Source organism: Indicator indicator, chromosome 2 (assembly GCF_027791375.1).
Source record: "Indicator indicator isolate 239-I01 chromosome 2, UM_Iind_1.1, whole genome shotgun sequence".
Taxonomy (NCBI): domain Eukaryota; kingdom Metazoa; phylum Chordata; class Aves; order Piciformes; family Indicatoridae; genus Indicator; species Indicator indicator.
Window position 1 is genome coordinate 29,426,864 of NC_072011.1, and position 22,335 is coordinate 29,449,198.

Here is a 22,335-nt window from a genome sequence, read left to right on the forward strand (position 1 = left end):
CTTTAAGTGTCTTTTCCTAGACCATTCACAGTGATCATAACTTTATAGGGCCACTGATTTAAGTCTGATGTGTTTGATCAATAGGCATCCATTTTCAGAAAGTTCTTCTTCAAAGCCTTCAGATAATGTGTATATTTGTGCATCTGTTTTAGGTCAGTACCCTCTCTCTGGAGGACTTAAATGCATTTGTGGCACTCATTCTTTGCCTCAAAGGGAAGTCTGCTGCTCAACTGGCAAGTTTGCAGGTATGAGCAATTACAACTGAGTAATGTAAAATGTTCATGGTAACTTGTGAGTTTGCTTAAAAGTAAGGAGAGAAAGGTTAGAAATTGTTAGAACCTTAGCGTAGCTTCATTCTGAATATCTTGTTTACGTTTCAAATAAATTCTCTGTTACTTTGAACAGTCCATGTTAGAGTGGTAAACCAGCCACTCCTGTTACTGCTTCTAGTGTGCAGGGACCAAAAATACCAACGCCAGTGTGATACCACTTTAATTATTTGATTCATTATAACACATAAAGTCCAGCTTCCTATAATTTTTTTCAAAATTCATCACGTTTGTTCTGCAACTGGTCAGGTGTTAGATCTATGTAACAAACAGGAAGCAATGAGATAAAGGCAAAATGGAAAACAGTGAAAACAGAATTTATTTCTGTCAAAAATGTTATTGCACGTAGTGTTACACTTCACATTGAGAGTATTGTTATTTTATCAAGCCTGTTGTGGCATTTGCTCAGTAAAAGCCTAAGGGAAGCCAAGCATAAGAAGAAATTGTTGAAACAATTTTTTTATAGGTGCACTTAGAGGTACTAATAGAATATCTTATATAAATAATCTAAAAATAATGATCAATAAAGCAAGCTTTTAAAGCATTGTGATTCAGGCATCTCATTTTCAAGATTCCATCTCAGAACAGCTTAAAGTGCTTTTCCTCATTACTGTGTTTATTTAGTAGTTTTACAAAATTGAGTTATGCTGTACTTTTAATAGGTAGAAAATAGAGTATCAATAGGTATTTAACAGCTTAATTTTCTTAGCTAGTGCTTAAAATCAAAGGATCTAAGTGCAATTAATTACAGTAGTATGAAGCTTTACAATATGAAAACAGAAGAATGGAGTTTAGTCTGTTTGCCATACTTTTTATTCTCCACTGAGAAGTTAAATGTGTTTCCTAGAATCAATAACAGAGCTTTCAAGGAAGTTATATTAAATTTAGGCAGCATCTGCAAAATTTTATGAAAATGTTTGCTCACTTTCTCTTTTGTATGTAATACTATATTATTACTTGAAACGTAGAAAAAATGTTTACTTCTTCTAGACAGTTCTGTGAAGAGCACTGATTTGATTTAAAAAATTGCTGTTTCAGCCAAGGAGTCCACAAATATGTTTTAGCAGAAGAAAATTTCCAGTGAAGTATGAGAGAAAATGTAAATAAAGCCTGTTTATCTGATAGGATGAAGAGAACTTCTCAGCCTTCACTTTGGAATTTGCTTTCTGATATGCTATCCATATTTTAACTTTATACCTGAAGATTTGATTATTTTTCAAGATCGATGGTTTCAAAATACCAAAAATGTACACACACTAGAGAAAAGATTTTATACATTCTTTTACTCATAAGTTTGGGGTTTTTTCCTAGTTTCCTCGTGCCTCCCCTTATATGCTAGAATAACATTCTGATTTGTCCAAACCTCCCATAGAGTTTATACATAAGGTCAGGATTAAATTTTGTACTCCAGGTTGCCTGTTTCCCTCTTTCTGCTTTAATCTGGTGTGTGGTTTTGGCAAAAAGCCCAGAGAGCCATCAGTCTAGCTTTGAGGCCATTGTAGAGAAAAAAAGGCACCAGCAGTCATGCTTGCAGTCTTATATCTTATAATGTGCTGGCCCTGGTTGTTTACAAGTGCTATGTAATGCCTGTAAAATACTGCCCAAAGGGACAAGGCCATAATGGCTTATAAACACAAATGCGTTTTTTCTGAGATATCTCTATAAATACGTGAATATATGAAGAACTTATATTGGAGATGTAAAATAGTGAATCACATATTTTCTGAATGTTGTGGCCAAAAATGAAATGAGGAAAAATTGCTTAAAAGGAAAATTATAAATTATAAATTGCTTAAAAAGAAAATTATAAATGATAAATGCTTAAAAAGAAAGTTATAAATGATAAATAAAAAGATAAATTCAATTTGGGGCCTGTTAACTGCTTTTAAAAGTGAAATGTAGATCAGAAAACATGAACTTAAAGTTAGTAGCAGATGTATGAGTGGACATACACATCACTGCTGGAATTTATGGCATCTGCAAGCTCTTCATAGCTTTACCATAAAATATTCAGTATTTTATGCGTTAGGAAGAGTGGGTCCAGCAGATCAAGGGAGGTTCTCCTCCCCCTCTACTCTGCCCTGGTGAGACCTCACCTGCAATAGTGCATCCTATTTTGGGCTCCCAGTTCAAGAGGGACAGGGATCTGCTGGAGAGAGTCCAATGGAGAGCTACCACAATGATTAAGGGACTGGAGCATGTGCCCTATGAGGAGAGGCTGAGAGCCCTGGGGCTGTTCAGTCTGGAGAAGACTGAAAGGGGATTTGATAAATGTTTATAAATAGCTGAGGGATGGGTGTCAAGAGGGAGGGGTCAGGCTCTTCTCCATTGCACCTTGTGATAGGACTAAGGGCAATGTATATAAACTACAGCACAGGAGGTTCTACCTCAACATGAGGAGGAACTTCTTCACTGTGAGGGTCACAGAGCACTGAAACAGGCTGCCCAGAGAGGTTGTGGAGTCTCCTTCTCTAGAGACTTCAAAGACCCATCTGGATGCATTCCTGTGTGACCTGTGCTAGATTCTATGGTCCTCCTCTGGCAGAGGGTTTAGACTCAATGATTTCTGAAGGTCCCTTCCAACCCCTAACATACTGTGATCCTGTGATTTCCTGAATATCTACTTTGGAGTAATTTCATCTTTTCTTTCTCTTGCAAAAGGAACAGTTTGGCTGTCTACGAAATATAAGAAAGTCAAGCGCTAAAGTATATTTCTTCTTTTTTTTTGTTTTAAGTTATTTCAGTTATTTTAACTATATTACTCATACGTAATGAGCACAGTCATGAAATTATAAGCTCCACACAGTCTTTGCAATTTGACTGCAAATGAACTTTCACAAAGTACATATTAAGTATTACTTAGTTAGCTTTTGGAATAATAATAATAATAATTAAAAAACAAACACTCAGCAGACTAGTTTACTGATTCAGACAGGCAGAAGTAGTTTTAGCAAGAATTGTAGTTATATGGACCCTTTGAATATTTCCCATTGTACAGTGTCATGGAAGCAGAATTAGCTTGGTAATAGTATTAGACCAATATTACACAAGACATTTTTCTCTGAATGTTTACATGAATGGTACTTGGCCAGATACATTAAAAAAAAAGTTTTAAATTAGTGAGTAGGTATCTTGATTAGAGTCCCACAAATTTCAAAAAGAAGTTGCTAAATCTGTTCACTGTTTTTAAACTCAGTCTTCTTTCTTCCAGCCATGCAGACAGAAAAGCATAAATAATCACCAGATTCTGAACATTCCAAAGTTTCAGTCTTTTGACCTGTTTGGCAAGCCAAGCTACATTTGTCAACACCCGTAGATTTGATGCTTTTCAGACAGACTCCAAACAAAAATCCCCTCTCCCCCAGTATGCCTGTTGTGCTTGTGTGACTATTTCCTAATAAACAGTTGATTGAAATCTAATTGGATTGAAGAAGACATGAAATGTAAGTAAGAATATTGTAACAGTCTCAAAGATAAAACTCTTTTACATACTCATGACTTGCTTCTGTGAGGTATGTTAGTATTGATTAAAGTGGAATTTGAGTTCATTCCCAAATGCTTTACTGAATTGGAGCTTTATATTCCCACAAAATTTGCATCTGTCAAATGTGGTTTTTAAACTATAGGTGAAATTGTAACTGACAGGGGATAGAGAATGGTAGGGATTTGAGGTAGTTTACTTATCTTGGCATTGCTTCTCAGCCAGTTTTCTCATCTGCAATCTTTATGTTTTCTCCAGTTCTGAGCTAATCTGAAGCAAAAGTCAGCAGTATGGGATGTGGTTGAAAGTTGAGATTGTTTCAGTCCTAGTTCATTCTCAGAAATACTTCTAATTTCCTCAAGGTAATTTAAAATTGTCCAAATAGAAACAGTTCAAGTCTTCCAGGCGCTAAATTAATTTTGGTTTAAAACATTTTTAAAAGTTCACGTAATCAAGAGAAAGTTACATCAAATGAGCCTGCTTATATTAAATTTTTATACTAAGACTGAATGTATTCAGACTTCCATAATTTACTATTCTCTTGAAAACTGTGTTTTGGCCTCCCAAATCTGCATGCCTAGTTCAGTACTGCAGAACCTATTTATTTTCTCCAATGACTTTGAAGTGGTAGATATGACTCTTCCATTCATTACTGCAAATACAATTACATCTCAGGACCTGAAGTTAGTAACTGTTTACATTATGTTTTGAAGTTCCCATCACTCAATCTGTTGCTCTTTTAATAATAATCATTTGAAGTTCTCAAGAAATTCAAGAGTTTTCTTGGTCCTGTTGCATGGACAACTGACTCTACCTTTCTTTGCTCCTGTTGGTTCATAAACATATAAAAAATCTTTCATAAGCTGACATATTCAACTTCCAGGCAATATTGCTGTTCTGTCCCACTCTCTTCCATTTGCTTCTTTACCAAACTGGGTATGTTTATTAGTATGATTTGAGCCTGTTTCCCTGAACAGTTTTTAAATTTGACATAAGCTCAAGTATCAGAATTCACATAACTGTGAATTCTGTTATGTGTCACTGGCACAAATACAAACCCCAGCATGACTAGATGAGCTTTTCTACCCTCTGAAAAAAAAATGCATTCATTTAGTTTGATGCAGTTTGCCTACAGAAAATCTTCGGTAGGATTTTGAGCAAGGGCCTTAAACTAGAGGATTTATATTCCTTTTCATGGAATATCCCTTTCCTGTGTGACCTGTGCTAGATTCTACGGTCCTGCTCTGGCAGGGGGGGTGGACTTGATGATCTTCAAAGGTCCCTTCCAACCCCTAACACCCTATGATCCTATGAAGATAATATTGTGTTTTTCTCCATATGAGTTTGCTCTGCTTATCTATGAATTTTCCGCTTTACTGCCATGGTTCATTAGCAGGGTTTCAACAGAAAGGAAATAGAAGCAATGTTTCAGTTATAAATTGCTTTTAAGCAATAAAGAATTTTTCATTATGTTTAAGGTAAAAGACACTGTGGAATTTAAGATAACAAAATTACTGTTAATTTTTAATCCATGCTCAAAAACTGCAGAAAGTGAAATGTAGTTATTGGTAGTGAGGGTAATAAACCTCTCCCAAAATATTAAGCAAACTGACAGCTTTGAAAAAGAGATAACTTATTACAGACCAGGAAAATAATAATTTCTGGTATCAATTGCCATGTTCTTGCCAAGCTTATGTTGATCAAAGTGTACATTTACTAATGTGGTAAATACTTTTCACTGCCTTTCATATGGTATTTTGGAAGGAACTACCAGTACATGAGGGTTGGAGGTGGTGTTTGTATGGTGTAGGTGGGGTTGTTCGCTATTGCCTTTCAGGGCTGACCTGTGTTCCCACAGGGCAGGTGACATGCAGAGGCTGGAGCTAGGGAGGGAAGGGAGCATGCCATCAAGGAAGCAGTGGCACCTGCCTGTCATCTGCTCAGAGCTGCCTGCACCTGCCTGCGTGCCTCTGCCATGCCTGAGGAGCGCACGCTGCAAATCTGTCTGGGCTTTCTGTGGAGAAGTAGATAGCTATGTGTAACTTAGGAGAAGAAAAAATGTTTTCTTAACCTAATGAGTCATTTATAGGTGGATGGAGAAGCAAGATAAAGCAAGCCTTTAGGCATATGGCTACAGTGTAGGATGTACTGCAAATTTGAAAATTACTGTAATAGAAATGTTCACCTTGAAGATACTAGAAACAGTCAAGCTAACCAAGAACCATTTTGTTTCCTTTCTCTTCAAGTGTATCCTTGATTGACATTATCTTTGCCCAGGGGTTAAAAGTCAGGGCAGTGTCCACTTCCCATCTTCTGGTTTTTCTATGATTTTGGTAAAACGGTTTAGTTCTTCCTCATGTTTTAGTTCATATTTGTGAGAACTCTTTAGCCAAATGCAAGGGTTTTTAAATATATTCTTAATGTTGGTGTTAATGTCACACATACTCTCTTTTCCTTCACTTTTATTTTGGGATTGTTTCATTTGACATTCACTGAGATGTTGTTAAAGAAGCTTTTTATAAAGAAATGGAGCTGTGTTAAGGGAAGAGTGCTAAACGTACATACAACATATAACATTATATCTTAGAACTTCAAGGCAATGTCCCTTGTAAAGACAAACCTATCACAATGTTATAAATGAGGAAACAACACACAGGGACAATAAACACCAGGTGTGTAAAAGTAGTTGCGTGTTACCTCCAAACAAAATCAGTGATTCATGCAAAGATTTATTTTATTGTTTAGAAATCTGATCAGTGTGTCTAGTGTCACACCAGGACTAGTAGGAAGCATATACACATTAACTAAAAAGATATGTTGCATTCATCTAGGCTCCTATATATTCCCCTGATAGATTTAATATCAGGGAGATTCAGTTCCTTGCCCTATCTAAAATTATGTATTTGTTTTAGCAGTTAAAACATACCTAACTATTGTTTCCTACTTAGCAGTAGTTTTCTAGTTACTTCTTGTATGTAGGATACAGAAATACACGTTGGCAGAACATATTTCTATGCTAGGACCAAAGTTCTATTAAATTCCTACTAAAGTCAATGAGAGCTTTGCTGCTGAATTTAATAAAAGCAGAGCTATGCCAATACACTTTTTGTTTCAAAATAGCTATGGATCAGTTCCTGAGGCTTGGAATGTCAGTGAATGTTTATTTCAACAGCAAAACTGCAGAGTCCAATGCTGGCTGAAGTGCTGAGATCCCAAAGTTTAATATATTACAAGAGCATGCATTTTCTTTTAAACAGCATTCTTCTTCCTGCTAAATACACCTTTAAAAATGGCCAAGTTACTCTCACATAAGCTTCCTCCAAACTTGTATTCAATTTGCTATGATGCAGTGCTGGCACAAAGGATGTAGAATGTTACATGTAAATAATGTTATTTCCTTTAAAACCTTCACTTGTCAGGTCTTGAATAGCTCAGAAGACCATCTTTATGCAACAGCTATATGCACCAAACTCTAATTTCACTGTATATGTTCATCTAAACTATGTCATAGGGTTCATGTTTTTGTGCTAGAACATAGCAACTTTCAAGCTGTTTATGGTATCTTGAACACACCTGATCACAAGTTGCAGGGTGGCTGTTCCTTTCATAGGTCATCTGAGCTATTGCTGTGTTAATTCCTGTTTTGATTTGTCTTGGATTTTGGGATTGTCATGAAATAGAAGCAGATAAGTTCCTTTCTTCATCAACCTGTGGACTATACACCTGCAAAATTCCTTAGCCCTAATTATTTACCTTGAACCAGGTCACTTCAAAAAGTGAACTGTACTATCAGCAGTCTTACTGTGCAGCTGCTTTGCAATACGAAGAAACCCTCTGATTAAAGAAGAACAACAAAATCTATACTAACCACCTTGTTTCAATGACAATTTTATTTGGAGAACTTATATACTAGACATGACATTACTGAGTCATCATCATGTTTCTGGAAGCTGCAGAGCTTCAGATGTACTAAATTTTACCCAACCTAATTCTGCTGAAGTTCACTGGTATTTCTGTTGTTATTTCTGCCCTTAAAAAGTGTATAGTAAAAAAGGTTAAGAGAGGGGGTGGCCTTACATTAGGATAATTAAATAGATCTTGAACATCTACTCTGCTGAGAAAAAACATAACAAAACAAATAAAGTAATTTTTACGCTTGTCTAATTAAGTTTTGACAGTTTTAGCAGTGACCTCCCACCTATCAAAATTTCTTTGTAGTCAGTGGTGTCAATCCACAGCGACTGTTCCATGGTATGCTGTGAGAAACGTCCACAAGATAGGCCAGCAGACAGCAGCACACTGGGCAGATGCATGCCTGACAGGCTATCATTTGCCAGGATAGTCTGCAACTGTGAAAGGACACAGTGCATTAGCATAGGTAGCCAAGGTGGCAGAATTTTTACATTTGAAATGTTATTCCATGGACCAGTCCTCTGATTAAACAAAAGGAAAGGTCTGTAGTAAGGTGTGGATAAGGACTTCATCTCACGACTGGTAAAGATGCAGGTAGTGGCAAATGACACCCCTCGTTTTAAAGATGCTGGTAAAGGAACTAGGCAGTGTAGAGCAGAATGCAGAAATATATAATCAGTGTCAAAGTAGTGGCAGAAGTTTGATCTTCAAAGGCTTACAACAGAAAGTTATTGGAACTCACAGAGTGAAATGGCCTTTTGTATGTTTTATTTTTTTTCCCCTGTCCTCTAATAACTTTTGAATGTGTGGGTTAATTTCAGCTGCATTTGACAGAGATAAAGAAGTCTCTGAGAGAAATAAGTTACTGCCAGTTGTTTTAAATAGACCAGTGAGGAGAAGGGGAAGGCACTCTAAATTGCCCAACAGGAGGAAGTTCTAATGTGAGATCATGTTATTAAGACATCCATGTGAGAGGGAGACATTGCTACAGGCATGGGAAAAAAACGAGCCATTTGATATGCCAGTGACAGAGTGTGCACAAGAGCCCATCAGTTTTTGGTGCAGACATACCAGCAGTCTGACAGCAGTTTGTCCCTCATCAGGCACACACTTTATACTATAGTTACAAGGTATATAGAGCTACCAATTAAAAAACAAAACCCAAACAGTCAAACAAACAAAAAAAACCCCAAAACAAACAAGAAACCCAAAACAAAACCAAACAACCCAAAAAAACCCCAAGGAGACAGAGGGAAAAAATGTGATCATAGGAGTTTTCAGAGTCCCAAACAAAATATATTTTGATACAAAATAAATCCAGTATTATCTATATAAGGTGAGGAGGTTCAAAGATAAATCTGTCATCAAAGCATGAGCATGTGTTTAAGAGAGTAAAACTTAGAATCCTAATGAATCCATTTACTTTTATAGAAGGGGATGTGGCTGCTGGCTGGGCTACAGTCAAATGGTTAGCCTGATGACTGTAACTCAAAATATATGTGACTGTTCTGTAAATGTCACATATATTATTGATTATTGTTAGCTTGGTAATCATTTAGATCAGTCTAGCAGTTGTGGTTAAAATAAGAAAATTAATGTTATTTTAATTTTTTTTTTTTTTTTTGCCGGTGGTAGTGTTCTGTGCATCGCATAACTATGCAAACAAGCAGAAGAGGCTAGATTTTTTTAACTTGTGATATTCGTCAACACAGAAATGTCATTTATGCTGAGTTTTGTTGTAGGTATGATTGAAAGCTCTGATAAATTCTGGGGTTTTTGAAGATTAAGTAATGAGAACCAGTCTTTTTGGAACTGAAGGAGATTTTTATCTGGTTGCAGGCTGGTGCTTTTGTGCTGTTATTTTGTAGGGTGCTTAAAGGTAAAAGCTAGTTTGAAGGGATTTTTTTAGGTTGACTTCATTGGAGGTTTTGGCTAATGTAAATAACTGTTGTTTCACAGAGAGGTATCATTTTACATTGAACTCCTGATAAAACTCTGTAAATAAACTTTTCTCAACATATAAACACTAAACAATTGGATTGTTTACTGCTAAATATTTACTGTGAATTCTTAAGAAGTGTTTAAAAACAGGTTTTTCTAGTTTCTGTTGCAGCAGATGCCCTAATAGGATCTCTTTTCAATCCTCATTTTCCTTTGCACAAACATTGTAAGCAGGAAGAGCTTAATTTAAGACATAATCTTTTATCAGAATAAACCTTAGACATGTTTTCAAAATACTGGTGCTTCTCTTTCCCTTCAGTTTGACAGGTCAAAAAAGCAGGTGGTGTACTATGAACCCAGCAGCCTATTGCTTAAATCTGAGATGATGCCAAGTAAACATACTGTTTCACCAGCCCATCTCTGTAGGATAACACTCCTTAAATTTACTTCTGTTGCACTACTTTAGATTATCTTTGCTCAAGAACAGGGCATATAGTTCCAGTACACAGGAGTTTTAGCATCTTTTGTCAGTTTACCCTGGGAATTTTAATGGCTGAAGGCCAGAAGATCTGGAATTCAAGAAACAACTCTGTGTCTTGGTTGAAATTATTTTAGTGATACTTTCCATTACAGAAAATTTAATTTCAGTGAAGTTGTCATCAGCTGACAGTTCATCTCTATATATTTGAAACATAACATGCTTTACCTTTCCCAGGCAAAGCTAAGCCTTACTGTTTTAATGACAGTTCCTGAGATGGAATTTAACCTGCTGCCTTAACTGTTTGAGCATAAATTGCCTGTGGTTAAATACTTGATCATTTAAGTTGTAGGTGGGCTTGAGGGACGTGTGGATAAATATTTGGCTATTTAACTTATAGGTGGGCTTGAGGGACTGACTGAGTTCAGATGGATCTAAAAAGAACCTGTTACACTAGGAAGGTACTCAGATTTTGATCTGCAGTTTCTAATGCAAACAGATCAATCAGTTCCCCAGGATTAGCAGAGAGTAATAAGAATCTGAGGACAATGTGAGTGCTCCAGAGATGCCACTGAAACCAGTGATGAAAGCAGTACAGAAGAAGACTGTGATACTTTAAAGCTGCTGCAACAACAGCTAATAATCGAACAGTTTGAAAAGTAGTTTGCTAAAAGTGTCATAATTGTCATTGTTTGTTGCTTGGATAAAATTTAGTTGATTTTTAGTTGTTGTTCAACTGATTAATTTTAATAATAGAAATTATCAAATGCTAGCCTGTCTGAGTATTGTGGTTTCATTTTTGTAACAGAAACAGTTATGTTCTTTTGAGGGTGGGTGGCATGGGGAAGTGGGGAGAAGAGGGGGAGTACCTTATGTAATTTTAAAGGTATGTATTTCTAAATTTGTATTTCAAAATGTTAGCCATAGTTAGATCTTCTGTATTCAGTTCAGCCATAGGAAGAAGGCAACAGATTATATAAGAAATAAAATGTATAAGAAAACTTCAACTTAAGTAAGAGTTATTAATACAATCGGGTTTTTAAATGAAAAATGTCCCCAGAATGTTGTTTAAAATCTTACTAAAGGAACCATTTCTTAAATGACATACAGTATTTAGTGCTTTGAGACACAGATGACATGTAAAGTAGCACAAGTAAAGAACTATAAAATTATTATCATCTCTACCTTTCCCCTTATGATAGTGAGGTGGCATTGCCGTTTGGTACGGTTCTGGTCTTCATTTGTGTTTACAGACATTTGGCATGCTCGAATACTTGCCCTTACATTTCAAGTACTATAGAACCTATTCATCCCTTTAATAGAATTGGAACCCTCTAAATTCCATAGAGCAAAGTGGTAAAGGAGTCATAGAGTGTTTTAGTACAGTCCTGCAAAAAAGTTGTGCAGCTTTCAAAGTGCATAGGATAAAGTTTACACCTCTATCAAAAGTTCATTTTTGAATCCACAAAGAAGATTCAGAGGACTACTAGTGTTTCCTTAAAATAGAAAGGTATTTTTACATTCTGATTTTATTGTTGTTGTTTAATTAAATGCTGTTTGAGCTGGAAATTTGCATTTCATATACAGCATCCATATATTTTTCTTCCTGTAAGTAAAAACTCTTCAGCAGGATATACATGTCTGGGACTATATTTGCGAAGTGCTATAAGCAAACCCTTTCCTTCTTGCAAAGCCTCTTTCTGTAGTCAGTGAGGATGCACAGGAGCCCTGAGATCAGTGTGAACTTATGGTCTGCAGGGTAAAGCCCTGTGTTTATAGAGCAAAAAAAAGGCACAAGATAAGTCAATGATGATGGCTCTTCTAGCACAGACATTTCTCAAATTGCAAGAAAAAAACATTATACATTAGTGATGTGAGTGCTGTAGCGTTTCTCTCATTCTTTGCAAGCAGGCTTACCCAGTTCAGCTCAGGCTTTCTAAGAGTACTATCAGTAATCTCTGCTGCAACAATACTAGAAGACCGTGAATTTTGAGTTCTTTTCTCAGTTGTCAGTTAATCTGGCAAAGAGGAAAGGTAATCTCTTTTCCCAAATGCTGAGAGAGTGGGGAGCTGCTGTTGGTAGGAGCAGCAGCAGGGGCACAGTGCAGGCAGCTGGTGCAGGAGGAGCAGTTCTCACGCACTCCCTGTCTGTCTCACACAAATGTCATCAGTTGGTGGTAGGAGTAGCAGCAGTGGGATCACAGGGCTATATCTCATATGATTCACTGGGGTACTGACTTTATAAAAATAGTTAAAAGGACACAATTTGTAATAAGAAGTAATCTCTAGGGTGCAATGCCCTGGAAGGCAAGCCTTCTTTTCTTTTGGAATTTTCCACTTCTCATCGTGACGTCTTTGCATTGAGACACCAAGCAGTTGTGAGCATTCCCATGGCAAAGCAAGTCTGTGGTTTGCCATGGGCACAGGCTCGTTTTTATATGTTCACTGTGCTTTCATTTTCTTTGTTTTTCATTGCTAATCATGGAAAATAGCAATTACTCTGTATTGAATGTATTTCCTGCCTTATTAAAATAAATAAATCACTGCTGATAGTTCTTGCCATGATCTTACCAATATTGATTTTCATTAAAAAAGGCTTACCTGATATCCACACACCCCACCCCACCCCTAATACTGCAGTGCTTTAGGGAAGTTTTGTACTGATATTCCTAGCTAGTGAAGTCTTCTACCTATAAAGCCTGTCACCAGCAACATTATTTTGTCTGTTTAACCAGTATGTCTTTAGTGTAGTTGAAAAGAGCAGAGCCAGGGTTGTATTGGTGGCTCAGACTTCATACTCACTTAGGCAGAACTAACAAGTTGGCCTCGATGGCAGTACTACACTGTACCCAGCTCGGTACATCTCTCAAAGTCCTCATCTGTGTTTTACTATTTTGTGCATCACCATGTATATATTTGTATTAGGTATATGCTTACAGTTTTCAGAATAAAGTAACAATACAAAAGGTTTATTATAAGATTTATAGCTGAGATTGTATCCACCATCCAGATATAGTATTAGTAATCTCTTTTAACAGCTGCTTAGCATCCTTGGTACGAGTGAGATTAAAAACGTTTTTGTGACCAAAATGACTAAAAAGTATGAATTAATAGTCATATAGTACACACCTATTGAATCAGAATATGAGAGATTGCTTGCTGCAAATAACAGCACTTATTCTTCTCAGCACTTTAAATACTTGTTTTCATTATTCCTCACCACAGTTTGTTTTCAGCAATTGAATTTTTTAACAATATCAGTATTTACTGATAGTGACAGAAGATACTGACTGAGTTGTGTGACAGGGAATTTCAGTCCAGTTTGAAACCATTATCCTATATAATAGATTATTGTTGGTATAAATCGTATTGTTACAAATTTGGCCAAGTACTTTCTGTTCTGGACTATTTTGGATGCTATTTCATTCCTGATGCACTGTAAGGAAAACTGTACTGTAAAGGTACAAGAGCTGCCACAGATTGCATTATTGATGGCCACATTTATGAGTCCTTCCTGGTCCTTACAGACTGTGGAAAAGACATTCCCCACTGAGGAGCATTGTAGTGTTTACACAGTACTTATAATTACAGTTTTCCCTGTATTGGATTCAAAGCTTTTACAGCTTGGTCTGTTCTGCCACAGCAGGATGTTAAATTCACCCGTCAAGTTTATTTTGTCCATGAGTTTTAATTGTCTTATTGAGTTTCTTATTTTTCATTTTCTGGGTATTGTCATACCATTCCAGTATTTCTTCTGGAGACGTTCGTGTTGAAGTGAAATAAATTGACTTTCAGACTCCAGCCAGAGGAAATTTTAGAGTGTTTAAAATAAAAACCTGGGCACAATAAACATTGTTCTGTCATATCTTATAATTTAAATTATCTCTAAGTGCTGCAGCATTTCCCAGTTGATCAAACCATGGAAGGTCAATGGATCACTGTGCACATCATTTTATACTCCTGGTTCATATTTTGCATTCCATTAACAGAATTCTTTGTGGGAAACTGCTAATGCTTGAGAAATACTACAGAGAATACCCATTTATTTTGTGTTTCTGTTTTCATTTTGAATCTGTCTTTCATAAAAACTCAAGATGCAGTATTTGTTAAAATAAAGTTCTTTCATTTCCCTTTGATAAATTCTAATGTGCTATAGAGGACCATCATTGTCACAGCTCTGGGACTGTTTATCGTTTGCTCTGCTGTTCATGTGAGGCCTACTGGTTTTGGTTTGTGTTAACAGCTTGCGCAAGTGGAGCCCAGAGCTGTACATCTTGGCGCTGTCTTTGTTCGTGGCCTTACGACTTTGCTCATGGCCAATAGTGCCTGTGGCTTTCCATTCAGAATGAATGATTTGATGCCTTGGGAAGTGTTTGATGGAAAACTTTTTCAAGTGAAGTATCAGCAGTCACACCAAGGTTGCTCTTTGGAGGAGCTTTTGGAGAACAATGTGAGTAATTGTATCCTCTTAGACAGGTCTGTACTCCTTCAAAAACATACCTGTCCATGTTTGTTCTTTTAATATTTATATTTATACTGGTCCCCTTTCTTTGTATTTTTCCTCTCTTCCTTATTCCCTTTTCATCCTCTCTGGCAAAAAGCTAAGAAGGTAGAAATACTGAAAGAAGCTACAATTTTACCTTTGTTCGTGTTTCCATTACTTATAAATTAATATAAGAAAATGTCAAAATGGTTGTAGATTAAAAAAAAAAGTCTGTAGTGCTTTTCTAGTACTAAGTCTTTAATGAGATCATTTTCCTGTAAGATTTTAAGCAACAAATTATCTAATGGGACCAGCATATGATATGGTTTGTCCTTCTCTGATCATGCCTTTCATCCAGCCCCAGCCTTCAGAAACACATTCCAAATTTATTCTCCCTAAAACACACTGAAGAGTTTTTCTCATTAGCAGGTGTTATTCACAGACTGTGTTCAGTTTGTGTGAAAAATAATAAAATCAGTGTGGTTTGCTTAAGGATCTATAAAGGGATTCATTAAAAAAATGGATTCAGGGATTCAGACTCTACCTCTAATTTAGTTGCCTCTTTCCCCCTGTCCACCCTGGTATTTACAGAAAGGAATTGTCATCCTGTAAAAATCAGTTTTATGAAAGTTACAAATGACACTGTTGCTTTAAAATCTGTCTTAATTATTTTCAATATGTACTACTGCCCATATGTCCAATACAAATGTGTGAAATAGAAAAAGATTTTAAGATCTGACACTTCTTCAAAGCTTGCTGAAATCAGTGAAAGTTAAGGATATATCACCTCTCTTAGAACTGCATCTTTAAATAGCTCTAGCTTGTCCTTTTGACAGCAGAACTTTTAATTACCCAAGGTAAATATTTTTTAATTTCTCTTTAGACTTGGTTATATTTTATCAGCCAGAAATTTAGCTTTAACGCTATTGGTTTAAGTTTTGTTTCTAATATATGAGATTAAGATACTTTGATTTTTCACTGGTGTGTTTTCCATGAGTTCATCAGTCCTTATCTGGAGGCTTTAACCATTGCTGCCTGAGGTATTGGGGATAGAAGTCTAGTTAAGTATGTCTACAGATGCAAGACAATAGAATGGGAAAGAAAGTGATTTATAGATGTGCACAGAGAAACAAAACAAACTGCTGAGAAATGGGAAAACATTCCTTCTGTACCCTTACTCATCCTTCCAAGGATCCAATTGTAATATGAAATATTTGAACTTCATTTCCTGAAAAAACGTGAACCAGACCTTCATATGCGTGTAAGTGTGGCTAAGACAAGTCTTTTAGTTGTGTTATATGTGATTGATCACCTGAAGAGTGAAAAGCAGAACAGTCATTGATTTTTAACCCTGTTGTCTCCAGGAGTCTTTGTATACACCCTTCCAGAATCTGAAGACTTTCATTTGCAATGCTTGCATGGCTAACAAAAGAACAATACAGAGCAGACCAAGAGGGAATGGATTTATCACAGGTTGGCATTGTGTTAATTTTTCTGAATTAATTCCGTATATCGATGAGCTCGATTATCCTTCAGCAACAGCTGTTTATATAGGGTACCCATCAAGCTAAGTAAATTGTAAGGTCTTTTTCCAAGAAAACAAGGAGAGGTCTAAGAAAATATGTCTGGATTTTAGGAATTCATGTGAATTTGATTACCCAAGTCTGGATAATATCTCCTTCAAGCTGCATGGTAAGATATATGCAGTAAAAATACCATCGATTGACAAAAACATTGCTGCTCCTTATTCAGTGACTGAAGTTGTTCTTATAGAAGCAATTAGATGACTCAGAGGGGCTATTTTGATGTTGATAGCTGGAAGGTCTGAGTGAGGTATTGAAGAGAGAATATTCCTGACTGGACTGACTGATAGAGTTCAAATACAAGAAGGCTTTTGGGCAACCTGCAGAGTGGCAGGGGGTTTTGCCTAAGTCCGTGTGCTTTTCTCCTCCAACCTTATGGCTTGGTTTGCTAAACCAATACATTTGTATTCCCACCAGATCTGCCTGAGTTTCAGGGAAAAAAAAAAACATCTAAAAGGTTTTCAGTACGACTCAGATCTGCCTGAATGTTGCAGCTTTAGAGGCTTTAAAATAATTCACACTGAATTTCAGTGTTTATACTGGTATTAAGGTTTTTTTAATATCTGATCAGTTATTAATGTCAGTGAGGTTAAAAATTACTGCTTAAAAATTTCTTGAGAAAATGACAACAGACAGAATGATTTTCTGCCAGTTCAGTACTTTGCATTACACGATAGCAGTACTTCTAGATCTGGTACTATACCATATTGGTGCTGGACATGCAAAACTAAGGGTATCTGTTGGTGATTTGTGATACCAGACCTTGTTAGCATCTGCTGTTCCTTGAGAGCTGTACTTAACCATTTTAATTATAATTTGTGATTCCAATTTGGGCAGGTTTTCTGTTTTGTTTTAATGACTGCAGTCTCCAAATCTGTGTCATAAAATTTTGATCTGGTTTCTAAATATGCTTGTTAACAGCTTGTAATCATAATGTGCATAGATGGAAATGAGGACAAGAACCATGCTTATTAGACTTGGTTTAGTTTCGAAAAATCGTAATTATACGTAAGTATTTTGGCATAAAACTAGGAAATGTTGTTTCCCAAAAAAGAACATGCTGTCTCTCTTTTTCTTTATTTCATTTTATATATAGTCAGAGTTGCTTAGTAATTTTTTTTCCCCAGGAACTCGACAAAGAGAATTTAATCCCAGGTTCCGACAAACACACAAAAGTTCTTTCATTCCTCTGTATCATAATCAGTCAAGAGGGTTCCTATCAAGAAATCCTCAACCACAAGGTAAAAAATATGTGTGTGTGTGTGTATTTAGAATCATCTTTATCAACAGTATCACAGCACTATGTGTATATGCAGTCACCCTGTGGCCACAACAGTCGGTAGCAAAACTTATTATCAGTTATAGTTGGGTATTACCATTAGAAAAACTAACTCTGCAAGCTGAGGTGGAGTGCAGCATTATAATCTAGAGTCATCTTTTAGTCACAGTGTTCTTGGAAAAAAACCTTTTCTGTGGTATTTAAACTTCTCATGCTTGCTGTTCTCAGCTGAACTGTGTTTAAAATTGTAATAGTTCTAAAACAAATTGGCACAGCTTCACAGAACTGTCTGGAGTCTTCAGCTGCAGATCTTAATTCATACTTCAACAAAACACTTCTAGTAAACACATTTTTAAGTGGTTTTCTAGATTAGGGTTTCAGCTTCTAGGTCATTGCTTAAGTAATAAAAATGCAAGTTCTGTCTCGCCTGTCTTTACAAAAGATCTGTGCAGTGGTTTAGAGCTCCTTTCAAACTGATTTGCCCAGAAGAGCCATTTTGACAAAGTTTCTTTTTCCTACGTTTGCTAATAAAGATATTTGTATTGCTTCATTATGTAGCTGTTGCTTCATTATGTTGCTATCCTAACCCGTTCATTGGACAAGAAGGCAAAAGTTACAGTGGTCTGAGAATCTTTAAGAAGAGCAATGCCACAATGAACTTTATTCTCCAGTGCCTCCAAATACTGGCCATTAATTCCATATTAACTGGAGAGGCATGTGTTCTTTTTTTGGAAGATGAATAAATACACTTTTTTTTGCAGACTATCTGAATAAGTTCTTGTTTTCTTGATTTAAAGTTAATGAAAACTGTTAAATTCCTCTCCTACTTCCTCCAGGTAGAGAATATGGATTGAGACATCCAGACCAGAGGAGAAGATTCCGCCTTCCTCCTCACTAAAGAATGCATATGCCCAGGTAGCAAGATGAGATGATGGGATAATTGCCATTGAAATATTTTGTGTCTATGAGAGACTCTTTTTATGAACTTTACAGAGTAACTGATCATGTGATGGTGGAGGAAATCACTCAAAACTGGGTATTCAGTGTGCTAATCACTTGTCATATTAGATCTAAGTTTGCTATAAGTCCAGAGTCAATAAAACTTAAGTGAAAAATACCAGCTGAAACACAGTAGCATACCAGTACAGCTGGGTTTTGACACTGGAAAGTCTGAAGTGTTTTGAGACTTAAACTGTAAGTTTTCCATACTGGTGTTGCAAGAGTTTGCTCACCATGAATAATGTGGCATACCCATGCTAAATTGTGGTTTGTGTCTTAATTGTGGATTATCTCTGTGCCCAGGAGCAAAGTAGGAATGCAGAAACAAAGAGGAAGGCAGAAAAGAATTCTAGGAGACCTGCCTGGATGAGCTAGGAGCACCTGGCCACACTGTCACACACACAAAAAAGAAACTCTACAAGGAATGGAAGAAAGGACAACTAGAACGGGGGGAATATAAGGAAGCTGCCCAAGCAGCAAGAGACCTGGTTAGAAAAGCTAAAGCTCAGTTAGGATTATATCTAGATAGGGATATCAAGGGGAATAGCAAAAGTTTTTCTAGGTACATTAATGGCAAAAGGAAGATTAAGGAAGGTGTGGGTCCTCTCAGGTGAACTGCTGACAAGTGACATGGAGAAGGCTGAGGTTCTCAATGACTTCTTTACCTCAGTCTTCACTGGCAAGGGCTCCAGCTGCACTCCTGGAATCACAGAAGATAATGGCAGGGACTGGAAGAAGGAACTGCCCATTGTGAGTGAAGATCAGGTTTGTGACCTTCTGAAGAACCTGAAAGTGTTCAAGTCCACAGGACCTGATGAGATACACCCACGGGTGCTGAAGGAACTGGCGGATGAGGTTGCTAAACCACTCTGTAATCTTCCAAAAGTCATGGCAGACTGGTGAAGTCCCCACTGACTGGAAAAGGAGAAACATAACTCCCATTTTCAAAAAGGGAAAGAAGGATGACCCAGGGAACTATAGGCCAGTCAGTCTCACCTCTGTGCCTGGTAAGATCATGGAGCAGATCCTTCTGGAGGCACTGCTGAGGCAGAAAAATATCAAAGATGTGCTTAGGTTCAATCAGCATGGCTTCACCAAGGGCAAATCCTGCCTGACAAACCTGGTGGCCTTCTATGACAAGGTCACAACATCAATAGACAAGGGGAGGGCAGCCAATGCCATTTATCTGGACCTGAGCAAAGCCTTCAACACTGTCCTGCATGACATCCTGGTCTTCAAACTGGTGAAATATGGGTTTGATGGATGGACCATTCAGTGGATAAAGAACTGGCTTGACAGCCACACCCAAACAGTGGCTGTCAATGGGTCCATGTCCCAGTGGAGGCCAGTGACAAGTAGAGTCCCTCAGGGACCAGTACTGGGACCAGTCTTGTTCAGCATCTTTGTTGGTGACATGGACAGTGGCATTGAGTGCACCCTCAGCAAGTTTGCTGATGACACCAAGCTGTGTGGTGCAGCAGACAGGCTGGAGGGAAGGGATGGCACCCAGAGGGACCTTGTCAGGCTGGAGAGGTGGGCACAAGCCAACCTCATGAGGTTCAACAAGACCAAACGCAAGGTCCTGCAGGTTGGGCAGTGACTGACTGGAGAGCAGCCCTGAAGAAAAGGACTTGGGGGTGCTGGTGGATGAGAAGCTCAACATGATCCACCGGTGTGCACTTGCAGTCCAGAAAGCCAATCACATCCTGGGCTACATCAAGAGAAGCATAGCCAGCAGGTCAAGGGAGGTGATTCTCCCCCTCTACTGCACTCTGGTGAGATCCCACCTGGAGTACTGCATCCAGTTCTGGAGCACCTATTATAAGAAGAATCTGGATGTGCTGGAACATGTCCAGAGAAGGCCACGAGGATGATCAGAGGGCTGGAGCACCTCTTCTATGACAACAAGCTGAGAAAATTGGGGTTGTTCAATCTGGAGAAGAGAAGGTTCCCAGGAGACCTTATTGTGGCCTTCCAGTTTCTGAAGGGGGCCTACAAGAAAGCTGTGGAGGCACTGTTTAGGAAGTAAGGTAGTGATAGAACTAGGGGGAATGGATCCAAGCTAGAGGAGGGTAGATTTAGATTAGATGTTAGGAAGAAGTTCTTCACCATGAGGGTGGTGAGACACTGGAACAGGTTGCCCAAGGAGGTGGTGGAAGCTCCATCCCTGGATGTTTTTAAAGCCATGTGGGATGTGGATTTGGGCAACCGGATCTAGTGGAAAGTGTCCCTGCCCATGGCAGGGGGGTAGAACTAGATCATCCTTGAGGTCCCTTCCAACCCTTGGCAATTCTGTGATTTTATGAATTTATGAGACCCAAAAATTACTATTACTTTTGGTACTTTCAGTTAAGCAACTTCTATCTCTCAGCTGACTGTGTGGAGTGAATCACATCACTGCCGAGGAGAGAAAGAGTCTGCCGTGCTTTACTTTTATAATCAATTACACTTATGAGAACTAAGTATTTTTTTCTGTTCAGTAATTCTGAAGACAAGTGTTTAAATAACACTTGTCTTTGGAATTCTTTCTGAAAAATTATGTATTGCACTTTGTGATTCGGTTTCAGTGGTGTTTGTCTTTAATTATAAAATTAATTAATTTTAAACAGAGCTACTATAAATAATATTAAACAGCTGGAAAATAACAGAGCACGTATGATTTTTAACAGTACTATAGGGTCATGTGTTGGTAAATTGGTACCATAAAAGCCCCTGTTCAAGTCATTGCTTGTGTTTTTTAACAGGCTGCTTTAGAGATTACAACTTTCTTATGTCTTCCATTTGCATACCCATTCAGCTAAGAATAATCAGAGGCACTTTACTTAATTACTGAGTAGGCAGTTCTGTAGAAATCTAATTTTAAATCATGGAGTGCAAAAATTGTACCAGAGGAAAAAAGTGCCAGCATCTCTTATGTCACAAAGAATGTGGGTGACACACTTAGAACTGTGTTTATCTGTTTACTCCTCTGCATCTCAGCCTAACAGAAAATTGGCTCCATCTATGCAACCTTCAACAATTTCATCCTTTTCTTAGGTTTGTAGCAGACTTTGAATGGGGCTCTCTTAAGTAGATGTTTATGGAACTGCTGAGTTTTCATCTGTCTCTGTGCTGTGGAATTAAAGTATCTGTAGTTTTGTACTTAAGCATCTTCAGTACATGATGTTATATAATGACCTCTCTTCTTCTCATGAAGGAAGTATATGATGAGAGAGAAATGAAAGCCTGATATCCCATTCCTGCTCTCAAAAAAGACTGAGCAGCAGAAAAAAAGAGGATACCCAAAGACAGAGGCAAAATGATTAGAGCAAATTTTGAAAAGTGATGCAGTTTGCAGATTTTCGTAAGTGCCTGCCTAGTTATTGAGGATGATGGCTGTTCCAAACAGTGAAGTCAGCGGTGTTGCATGTGGACAAAAGTTTGTATATACACAGAAAACTGTGGCCCTAATGTTTATCATGCTGGAAAGTCCACGCTTCTGGACAATTTTTCTTTTTTGTTTTGTGTACTATTGATTAGTGTCGTCTTAATGTAGTTCTTGTCATTCTAGGTTTTACTGATACAGAAGCTGTATATCAGTCTTGGGCTTCTGCCCAATTATAATACTGCCAGGATTATTTAATTTTATAAGCATTTGAAAATCAAATTTATGTCTCAAAACTATCTCATGACTCATATTAGCAGAGAGTAGGAGATGCTATAAAACTTAACGCTTGCATTAAGATTTATAGAACTTAAGGTTCGCAACACAAGTGCTGATCTGGATAAGTAATCTGCCCAGAATGCATTGTTACGGTAGTTTAATCACCTACATAATGCAGATCACAAAAATCTTACTACAACAGGCTGT

General features: G+C 37.5%; 1 protein-coding gene across 1 annotated transcript in view; it reads left to right on the forward strand.

Moving 5' to 3' along the window:
- FAM120B (family with sequence similarity 120B) overlaps positions 1 to 21,787 on the forward strand; it is a 41,110-nt gene extending 19,323 nt beyond the window's left edge. The window contains 6 exon segments of the mRNA XM_054399101.1: positions 153 to 245; positions 14,385 to 14,591; positions 15,989 to 16,097; positions 17,335 to 17,448; positions 18,323 to 18,401; positions 21,682 to 21,787. Coding sequence (XP_054255076.1) covers positions 153 to 245; positions 14,385 to 14,591; positions 15,989 to 16,097; positions 17,335 to 17,448; positions 18,323 to 18,401; positions 21,682 to 21,787 — 708 coding nt within the window.
- Positions 21,788 to 22,335: the final 548 nt, after the last annotated feature.